This window comes from Oncorhynchus nerka, linkage group LG22, assembly GCF_034236695.1.
Source record: "Oncorhynchus nerka isolate Pitt River linkage group LG22, Oner_Uvic_2.0, whole genome shotgun sequence".
In the NCBI taxonomy this organism is placed as follows: Eukaryota; Metazoa; Chordata; class Actinopteri; order Salmoniformes; family Salmonidae; genus Oncorhynchus; species Oncorhynchus nerka.
In genome coordinates, this window is record NC_088417.1 from 30,081,964 (window position 1) to 30,093,391 (window position 11,428).

The 11,428-nt window shown below is 42.3% G+C and overlaps 1 protein-coding gene across 4 annotated transcripts in view; it reads right to left on the reverse strand.

Annotated features, from left to right (window-relative positions):
* The window catches only part of ccny (cyclin Y), a 61,231-nt gene extending 52,229 nt beyond the window's left edge, over nucleotides 1-9,002 (reverse strand). For all 4 annotated transcript variants that reach the window (XM_029626685.2, XM_029626683.2, XM_029626684.2 and 1 more), the window contains exon 1: nucleotides 8,372-9,002. In XM_029626685.2, coding sequence (XP_029482545.1) covers nucleotides 8,372-8,525 — 154 coding nt within the window. In that variant the 5' untranslated portion in view covers nucleotides 8,526-9,002. The remainder of the gene's footprint in view (nucleotides 1-8,371) is intronic.
* Between the last annotated feature and the right edge of the window lie 2,426 nt (nucleotides 9,003-11,428).

The following is an 11,428-nucleotide window of genomic DNA, read 5'->3' on the forward strand; positions in this document are numbered from 1 at the left end:
ATTTGGGATCATTCAATATTCCCTTTTGTTGTTCAGTGAAATCATCCCATGTGAAGAGTCAACTCATTTAATTAAAGTTCAATTCAATACTAAATTGTTTTTAAAATTTCTATTGGAAGGATTTAATCATTTGCAATTATGTCTACTTATGATAAGGTAAAAGGTTTGTCTCCATATGACATGATAAATATATCAAATGCAAAAACATCTAGATTTAAATTGCAAACTACCTGCCCTCCAGGACACCTACACCACCCGATGTCACAGGAAGGCTAAAAACATCAAATGACAATAACCACCCGAGCCACTGCCTGTTCACCCCACTATCATCCTGCTAGATAAAGGGCCTCATTGCCAAAATCCCAAAGTATCCCTTTTAACTCTGCATTGTTGGGAAAAAGACCCGTAAGTAAGCATTTCACTGTTAGTCTACACCTCTTGTTTACGAAGCATGTGACTAATTATTTATTTGACTTCACTGAATTCATGTGCCCGAAGCCTAGAACTCCAGATACGGAGTTAAAACACTGGGTAGGTAACAGGGTCAGGAGTTGAGGCTGTAGAGTGTCTTTTTTACCCAACATCTGTGTTATGTGAATACCGGTTGGTTTCTCTGATTTTGAGTCACAGGCTGCGTCTCAAACTGCTACCCTATTCCCTATGTAGTGCACTACTTTTGACCAGAGTGCTGTGGGCCCTGGTTGGGCACTAAATAGGGAATAGGATGCCATGTGGGCCGCAGAAAGAGGACTCAGTAACAATGCTGGTGTTAATGACTGGTGACTCATCTCATTAGTCATTTCCTATGCAGCTTCCCAGGGGCTTACTGACTGGACAAACTGTCTGAGACGCCACCCTACTCATCACAATGGTCTCTCAAATCAAATCAAAGTTTATTTGTCACGTGCGCCGAATACAACAGGTGTAGTAGACCTTACAGTGAAATGCTTACTTACAGGCTCTAACCAATAGTGTGAAAAAAATGTGTGTGTGTGTAGGTAAGTAAAGAAATAAAACAACGGTAAAAAGACATTTAAAAATAAGAGTAGCAAGGCTTTATACAGCCACCTGTTAGTCAGGCTTATTGAGGTAGTATGTACATGTAGGTATGTTTAAAGTGATTATGCATATATGATGAACAGAGAGTAGCAGTTGCGTAAAAAGAGGGGTTGGCGGGTGGAGGGACAAAATGCAGATAGCCCAGTTAGCCAATGTGCGGGAGCACTCTCTCACACGTACTACTAACACATGGATGATACTATTACTTATAGGTCATTATTCATCATCACTTGTCTGTATTCTCAAACTGTCCTAATAGTTAGCCTAGAATCCAAATGGACCATCGCTCCTTTTCACTATGGCTTCACAATGAAACAGAGCAACATTCAGTTTGGATTCCAGGCTACCTGTATACCTGTTCACTGCAATCATCCTACATTCTCCTGGTAAACTGAATCTACTAGAGCCCGACTGATATATCGGTTCACCGGTTCGCCTTTTACCTCTATATCGATACCTGCCGATGACTCCACAATAACTGATATTGAATAAATAGGATGAGAAAAGGGAATCTCATGCTGATCTGAACACTTCTGGCCATTCTCACGATGTGTCATTATTGTCACAATGTATTAAATCAACATTAAAAGCATAGTTATTGGACAGTTGCTCTTTTGGATGGCAATTGATGAGAATTCAGAATGGAAAAATGACTAGTTTTCATTTCCCTGTAGTAAAACAGTATATCGGGCCCATATCAGTATAGGTAATTTTCCCCCCAAAAAAATGTAACTCAAAAAACACATCGGTCGGGCTCTAAAATCTACATCTCATCATTATAGACTAACACGGAACCCAAACCAGCTGTGTGCTTGCGCCATCATGCATAAATGTATTTTGTCCCCCCACACCAAACGCGATCACGACACGCAGGTTAAAATATCAAAACAAACTCTGCACCAGTTACATTAATTTGAGGACAGGTCAAAAAGCATTAAACATTTATGGCAATTTAGCTAGCTAGCTTGCACTCACTAGCTAATTTGTCCTATTTAGCTAGCTTGCTGTTCAATATAAACATTGAGTTGTTATTTTACCTGAAATGCACAAGGTCCTCTGCTCCGACAATTAATCCACATATAAAACGGTCAACTAAATAATTTCTAGTCATCTCTCCTCCTTCTAGGCTTTTTCTTCTTTTGACTTTATATTGCGATTGGCAACTTTCATAAATTAGGTGCATTACCGCCACTGACCTCGTTCATCTTTCAGTCACCCATGTGGGTATAACCAATGAGGAGATGGCACGTGGGTACCTGCTTCTATAAACCAATGAGGAGATGGGAGAGGCAGGACATGCAGCCCGATCTGCGTCAAAAATAGAACAGACTTCTATTTTAGCCCATGGCAACGCAGACGCTCGTTGGCGCGCGCGAGCAGTGTGGGTGCTATAATTGAATAATATAGATTTCTAAATTTATTTGCACCAACACAATACTATGACGGCTATAAATGTCCTAACTATAGGTTATACATGGATCTTTCCACAGAATACCTGTGCCAGCTAAGAACTCAACTCACGGTTCTCCTCTCGCCCCTATACGGCGTCTGCTCTCACATGATCCCTTTGTTCTGTCCGTCTCGTTCTAGAGGTATAAATTGCATTCGTGGAGGGAGGCTGCCTGTCTGGAAGGGAGCTCTGCTTGCTTAAAAACATTTAACAGCTGTAGAGCACACTTGCTGCATTAAACTCACACCAGATTAGGGCTGTAGCCTGGCCAGCTCCACAAACACACACAGGCTGGTGCGGGATAAACACAACAGTGATGCGCGGGCTGACTCACAACCCTCAGCCCCCGCGGTTATATCCGCAGGGCGGGCGGGTTTAAAGTCAAGACATACTGTGTGGATGAAGGGCGGGTGGCGGGTTGAATAAAGAGAAAACAATAGCCTACCTTAAAGTTGCACGATGGAGAAATCGCTCAGCCATTTCCTGGTTTCTAAAATTTTATAGTTTGCTTAATTTCAGTTTTTGATACAGAATAAGCTACTATAGTGTAGAGAATCATTGTACCGTCTAAACCACTGTGAAATATATTTTCCATAAGCAAAAATATGGTTGATTCAGCTGTTTGAAGCTGGTGTACAAAACCGAAAGTAAAAAAACGAAAACTTAAGAACGGGAAGCATAGAAATAGCAAACATAGAGCAGATCTACCGCTTTAGTCTTGCTTTCAAGTAGAATGATAGATGTATAACTCACATTTCCATGTGAATTTGGTCAGGTCGCCCAAAAAGTGACATATAGCCACTTTAAAAGAAATCCATAAACATATAATTATTGTGAAACGTATATATATAGGCTACATTTAGGTTTTGATTTCATTATTTTAGGCTATCTGGCATTAGTGCATAAGTCTAAGCTTTGGGGCCTAATTATACACTCACTAAATAGCCTACACACCAACCACCAAATGCTTTTGGGAACGGGCAGAAAAAGTGAACTCCGATCCACCGAGGGAAAATGGACAATGTCAGAGTTTAATTCATGAAGAGAAAAGCTGCAAAAAGAAGAGTTGAAAATAAAGAGGAGGGCCATAAAAGGAATGTTTTAAAAATATTTGGTGAAGTGGTAAAAGAGGATGATTATGAGGCGACTGTCAAAAGAAGGAGACTTCAAATCAGGGGTGCAACTTTCACAAAAAATGTGTCCCCCCGTTTTATCCATGGAATGTGATACAAAATGAGGTAACGGTATGCTTTAGGACCAAGTGGACGGCTCCGAGCGTCGGGTAGGCTGTTTGGAGTGTTTATCCGAATGGATAAAATGAAATAAAATATACACTGCTCAAAAAAAATTAAGGGAACACTTAAACAACACAATGCAACTCCAAGTCAATCACACTTCTGTGAAATCAAACTGTCCACTTAGGAAGCAACACTGATTGACAATAAATTTCACATGCTATTGTGCAAATGGAATAGTCAACAGGTGGAAATTATAGGCAATTAGCAAGACATCCCCAATAAAGGAGTGGTTCTGCAGGTGGTGACCATTGGCCACTTCTCAGTTCCTATGCTTCCTGGCTGATATTTTGGTCACTTTTGAATGCTGGCGGTGCTTTCACTCTAGTGGTAGCATGAGACGGAGTCTACAACCCACACAAGTGGCTCAGGTAGTGCAGCTCATCCAGGATGACACATCAATGCGAACTGTGGCAAGAAGGTTTGCTGTGTCTGTCAGCGTAGTGTCCAGAGCATGGAGGCGCTACCAAGAGACAGGCCAGTACATCAGGAGACGTGGAGGAGGCCGTAGGAGGGCAACAACCCAGCAGCAGGACCGCTAACTCCGCCTTTGTGCAAGGAGAAGCAGGAGGAGCACTGCCAGAGCCCTGCAAAATGACCTCCAGCAGGCCACAAATGTGCATGTGTCTGCTCAAACGGTCAGAAACAGACTCCATGAGGGTGGTATGAGGGCCCGACGTCCACAGGTGGGGGTTGTGCTTACAGCCCAACACAGTGCGGGATGTTTGGCATTTGCCAAAGAAGACCAAGATTGGCAAATTCACCACTGGCGCCCTGTGCTCTTCACAGATTAAAGCAGGTTCACACTGAGCACATGTGACAGACGTGACAGTCTGGAGATGCCGTGGAGAACATTCTGCTGCCTGCAACATCCTCCAGCATGACCGGTTTGGCGGTGGGTCAGTCATGGTGTGGCATTTATTTGGGGGGCCGCACAGCCCTCCATGTGCTCGCCAGAGGTAGCCTGTCTGCCATTAGGTACCGAGATGAGATCCTCAGACCCCTTGTGAGACCATATGCTGGTGCGGTTGGCCCTGGGTTCCTCCTAATGCTAGACAATGCTAGACCTCATGTGGCTGGAGTGTGTCAGCAGTTCCTGCAAGAGTAAGGCATTGATGCTATGGACTGGCCCGCCCGTTCCCCAGACCTGAATCCAATTGAGCACATCTGGGACATCATGTCTCGCTCCATCAACCAGTGCCACGTTGCACCACAGACTGTCCAGGAGTTGGCGGATGCTTTACTCCAGGTCTGGGAGGAGATCCCTCAGGAGACCATCCGCCACCTCATCAGGAGCATGCCCAGGCGTTGTAGGGAGGTCATACAGGCACGTGGAGGCCACACACACTACTGAGCCTTATTTTGACTTGTTTTAAGGACATTACAAAGTTGGATCAGCCTGTAGTGTGGTTTTCCACTTTAATTTTGAGTGTGACTCCAAATCCAGACCTCCATGGGTTGATAAATTTGATTTCCATTGATAATGTGTGTGTGATTTTGTTGTCAGCACATTCAACTATGTAAAGAAAAAAATTATTATATTATTATATATATATTTTTTTGAGCAGTGTATATAGTACCAGTCAAAAGCTTGGACACACTTACTCATTAAAGGGTTTTTCTTTATTTTATTTTTTAAAACAATTTTCTACATTGTAGAATAATAGTGAAGACACCAAAACTATGAAATAACACATATGGAATTAATGTAATAACCAAAAAATAGTGTTAAACAAATCATTTTATATTTGAGTCTTCATAGTAGCCACCCTTTGCCTTGACAGCTTTGCACACACTTGGCATTCTCTCAACCAGCTTCATGAGGTAATCACCTGGAATGCATTTCAATTAAGAGATGTGCCTTGTTAAAAGTTCATTTGTGGAATTTCTTTCCTTCTTAATGCATTTGAGCCAATCAGTTGTGTTGTGACAAGGTAAGGATGGTATACAGAAGATAACCCTATTTGGTAAAAGACCAAGTCCATATTATGACAAGAACAGCTCAAATAAACAAAGAGAAACAACAGTCCATCATTACTTTAAGACATGAAGGTCAGTCAATCCAGAAAATTTCAAGAACTTTGAAAGTTTCTTCAAGTGCTGTAACAAAAACCATCAAACGCTATGATGAAACTGGCTCTCATGAGGACCGCCACAGGAAAGGAAGACCAAGAGTTACCTCTGCTGTAGATGAGAAGTTCATTAGATTTAACTGCACCTCAGATTGCAGCCCAAATAAATGCTTCACAGAGTTCAAGTAACAGACAAATCTCAACATCAAGTTCAGAGGAGACTGTGTGAATCAGGTCTTCATGGTTGAATTGCTGCAAAGAAACCACTACTAAAGGACACCAATGAGAAGAATAGACTTGCTTGGGCCAAGAAACATGATCAGTGGAAATCTGTCCTTTGGTCTGATGAATCCGAATTTCAGATTTTTGGTTCCAACCACCGTGTCTTTGTGAGACGCAGAATAGGTGAACGGAGGATCTCCGCATGTGTGGGTCCCACCGTGAAGGATGGAGGAGGTGGTGTGATGGTGCGGCGGTGCTTTGCTGGTGACACTGTCAGTGATTTATTTAGAATTCAAGGCTCACTTAACCAGCATAGCTACCACAGCATCCTGCAGCGATACACCATCAGATCTGGTTTGCGCTTAGTGGGACTATCATTTGTTTTTCAACAGAACAATGACTCAAAACACACCTCTAGGCTGTGCAAGGGCTATTTGACCAAGGAGAGTGATGGAGAGCTGCATCAGATGACCTGGCTTCCACAATCACCCGACCTCAACCTAATTGAGATGGTTTCGGATGAGTTGGACCGCAGAGTGAAGGAAAAGCAGCCAACAAGTGCTCAGCATATGTGGGAACTCCTTCAAGATTGTTGGAAAAGCATTCCTCATGAAGCTGGTTGAGAGAATGCCAAGAGTGTGCAAAACTGTCATCAAGGCAAAGGGTGGCTACTTTGAAGAATCTCAAATATATTTGGATTTGTTTCACACTTCTTTGGTTTACTACATGATTCCATAGTTTTGATGTCTTCACTATTATTCTACAATGTGGAAAATAGTAAAAATAAAGAAAAACCCTTGAATGAGTAGGTGTGTTCAAATTTTTGACTGCTACTGTATATATATATATATATATATATATATATATATATATATGTCCCCCCACTTCTTAAATTAAACTGAAATCTGGACACTGACTGTTGGTCTATAACCTCTCACATAACCTTAATATTAACTTCTGCAAAATGGAGCATTTCTTGCAGTAAAATTATACACCAAATGTAAAGCAACATTTTTACTCAGGAACAGGAGTAAAGAAATATGATGCATTTCTTTCACCAGAGAGAAATGAGAATAATCGACATCCGCGCCGCATGGGGAGCTGTTGTTGTTGGGGGTTAACTGCCTTGCTCAAGAACAGAGCAGCATGTTTTTCCACCTTGCCGGCTCAGGGATTCAAACCAGCAACGTTTTGGTTACTGTCCTAATGCTCTTAACCGCTAGGCTTCCTGCCACAAATACCATCTGTAGAGGTGTTATCATTATCAGCTTCATAAAAGCTCATAGTAGGCTATTTCAACTACATAAAATATGCATCCAAGCCAAACTGAATTCTATCGATCTATGATATTATTCTGGTGAGCAAGGGTTTATTTAGTCTTCTAGGGCAACATTTCATGACAGAAGAGAAGCTGAATGTACTTAATTATAGGCAAGTTGACTAACAAATCACCTACCAAAATGTTGGAAATTATCAGCAGAAACATATCTAAATCAGGCAACAAAAAATCTTGCACCCCCTGTCAAAACAATCATTCTGCAATATCTGACTGTAGCCCACAGCGCATTTTCTATATGAGCAGGTCGGGTGCAGGCCTCAGATTTTCACATACAGTTGAGCGGTTGCGGATTGGTTATTAGACATTTCAGGCTGGTGCAGGTGAACAAACAGCTGAACCGCACACCACTAACACACACACGCACACACAGATAGTGGACTCCATAAGCTCTTTGGTCCTCCCATAACACACCCATTGCATGGAGGGGCCCAGAGTAGAGGACTCGACTCTCCCCAGTTCCGACCAACACACACACAAACCCAGGAAGGCAGTCCAGCCCAGCCCCGGTCCCACAGGCACTGACAGACGTCACAGGATGCATTCTGAATGGCACCCTATTTCCTATATAGTGCACTACTGGGCCTTGAGGAATAGGGTGCCATTTGGGGGTGGGGGATTCTCATAATGGATAACTGAATAAGCAAGTTAGGGGATTTTTTATTTAGGAGCCAAGCATGATGGATTCTTTTCTGGGTATGAGGGAAATGACTGCATTGCAAGAACAGTTTTTGTTTAAGTAGTTTTTTCTGTTTCATGTGCATTGCCCCATCTAAATAGTGTTTTCCATAATCATGACATTAACCATCAATTTCCTTTAGCATAATATGTTATAGGCCCCAACCAAATATAGGCTATTAACAACAACAAAAAAATCACATTCAATAACACTTAAACCTCGCATGAGTGTGGGAAGAACACATGACTTATGTCCTACCGTCCATATTCTCTCTGTCGCTGATGTGTTGTAGGTTGCAGCCCGTATCCTCTCTACTCAGCTCCGCTTCAGGGCGGTAGGGTTCTAGCCTCGAATGGGCATTTCTCCGGATCTTGGGGCTCGACGATACGCAGCAGGAGGTGGTGTTCCCCATCGTTAGGTCCCTGTAGTAGGCTAAAAAGGCTAAAGTATATTTTCCGTCAGCGTCTTCCTAGGTCTCGAAACGGATGGATGAGAGAGATATAGGGCGTAAACGCGGATTCTTTGTCAGCGCGCGGGTAGATCGAACGAATATTTCTGCAGCTCTATTACACACCCGTGTCCGGTCCTGATTTGAGGCAGCTGTAACATAGAGCCATTTAAAACTGGAAGGAACAAATACATCAGAATGCTAGGCTACTCCCCCTGAGCCAAATCCCCCCGCGGACCCAGAAATCTGCTCTGCCCACGCAATCTCCAGGTTTACCGTCGGCTGTTGCCTTACAATTTGAACCAAATCTGCAATGTCGTTTTAATCATTTTAGAACTATTCGAATAAAACTGATCTCGTTCAAGATACAGCGCTGCATTGTAACCGACGCATTCCGTCTGTCAGTGGTGCAAGCAACACTTACAGCAAGCAACACTGTAGCGGTTTGATGGAAAAGGTTCCGGTTCAAGTGGGTGGTTACAAACTAGCTCGCTCAAATACATGAGAAAGGACCATACCATACTGTAGCCTAGGTTTACTTTTCCCTCTCTTCAAGTAGTGAATTGTGTGCCATTCAAAACATTCTACAGTGTTAAAAATGATATTTGAATCTCCCATCAATTGATTGAAGACCAGCCATCCGTTAATCTATTGTAGGGCTATCGAATGTGGTTGAAAATGGCCTGTTGCCATTAATTAACAGTAAATGCCTCTGTGAGATTATCTGGGATTAGTGAATGTTAATGTAAACAGAAAGGAATCCTGATGTATAATCCATTATAGTGAATGGCACACTTTCATCTGGCAGAGGTTCAATGTCTTGACATGCTTCTATAGACTGAACTGTGTTCACGACAATGTATAGAAATGGGACATATGTGAAATACGAGCTATAATGCACTGTAGTAGTTACATTGGTATCAGCAGATCTATATATATTGTCTGCTGTGGTGCTTTAGTGCGTCCTACTGGTGCAGACATCTCATTACAAGTCAGAAACAAAATACAAATGTTGAAAAAGACTAAATCAAGAGACTTGTTTTGTGATGCTGTTGAACTGAGTGGGGAGCAGTGCAGGTCTACTGCAAGCGGTTTTACATTCACAGTCACTAGCCTCAGTAAACACAAAACCAACTGATGCACATTTTGAAGTCTGCAAGGTTTGAAAATCTGGGCTCCCGAGTGGTGCAGCGGTCTAAGGCACTGCGTCTCAGTGCTCGAGGTGTCACTACTGACCCTGGTTCAATTCCAGGCTGTATCACAACCTGGCCATGACTGGGAGTCCCATAGGGCGGTGCACAATTGGCCCAGCATCATCTGGGTTTGGCCGTCATTGTAAAAAATAATTTGTTCTTTATTGACTTGCCTAGTTAAATAAAATAAAAAATTGAAAGTGCGAAGTGACAGAGGATCTGTGAGAGAGACTTTGCTTACTCTGGGAGAAGTTTTAGGGGTAAAGGGTTGTAGGTCTTTATTGCATACCCTTACTTATAGGTCAGTGGTTATAGGCTAAAGAAAGCATTGCACTGAGGATTAAGATGACGTTTGAATGGTCAAGTAGCACTTGTAAATGTATCCACATGGTGGAGAAAGGATCTCATATCAAAATCATGTGATAACACAGTTTTGTCATTCAGCAGACACTCTAATCCAGAGTGATTTACAGGAGCAATTAAGGTTAAGTGCCTTGCTCAAGGGCACATCAACAGAGTTTTCAGCTAGAACGCTCAGGAATTCAAACCTGCAAACTTCCAGTTACTGATCCAACGCTCTTAATCACTAGGCTACCTGCCGCCCACTGTCCACTAGGGAGAGCAAGCGTCTTACATGGAAAATTACTAAATTACTATTTTGAGCCTCAAAATAGTAGCCTATACTGCTTTTCTGCAATTCAACCACAGACACATTATTTGTGTGTCAAACTGTTCAGCCTCAGATATTGGACACATTACTTCCAGAAATCCTCTCCTCATGTTCTACTCCACTGACTTTTCTCTCTGAATGGTAGTGAGTTCAGCTTGTTCAGCTTGTAATCAGGGGTTAAATAGGGACATAGCCACAGGAACTAGGGATGCTGAGGGCGCTGCAGCACCCCCTGAAAAATCAGAATAAAAAAAAAACTATCCTAAAAATATGTTTTTCTCACAAAAGTAGTGCACTGGGGCTTTACTCGTCCTGTATCAGTGGACCGATATAGAAAGGAAAGGGAGATACCTAGTCAGTTGTCCAACTGAATGTATTCAACTGAAATGTCTCTTCCACATGTAACCTAACCCCTCTGAATCAGAGAGGTGTGGGGAGCTGTCTTAATCCACATCCACGTCTTTGGCACCCAGGGAACAGTGGGTTAACTGCCTTGTTCAGGGGCAGAACGATAGAGGCTTATATATATTTTTAAAAAGGGCCAATGGGTTCAGGGACCAATAACAATGGGAATACAACACAAAACATAATGTGATTGTTAGAAATCTAACCAATAGGAGGCAATTTTGAAACTTATAAAAATCTCCTTAAACCTTCAAATCCGTAAACCCTCAAGACGGTGGAGTTGAATTTCCTTTTCACACTCACAATCAGAGGTAAAATGAATGATACAATGTATCGTCGCCCAAATATGATAAAAATGTAACAGCCAGAGCTCACCATACAAAAAAATAAATGTAACAACTTCGCTTTCACCCAGTGGCACAAATATCATTTTGCCATTAAATAAACATTTTCTAGGTGCACTGGTGCCTAGAGATTATCTCAAATTCCCGAGAACCTTCAACAACATTTGTGATAAGTGCGTCGAGGCATGGATGCTTGTACAGTAAGCTAAATTGTTATCGACAGGAGCAAAAGGTGAGAGAAAAAAAGACTCCCTG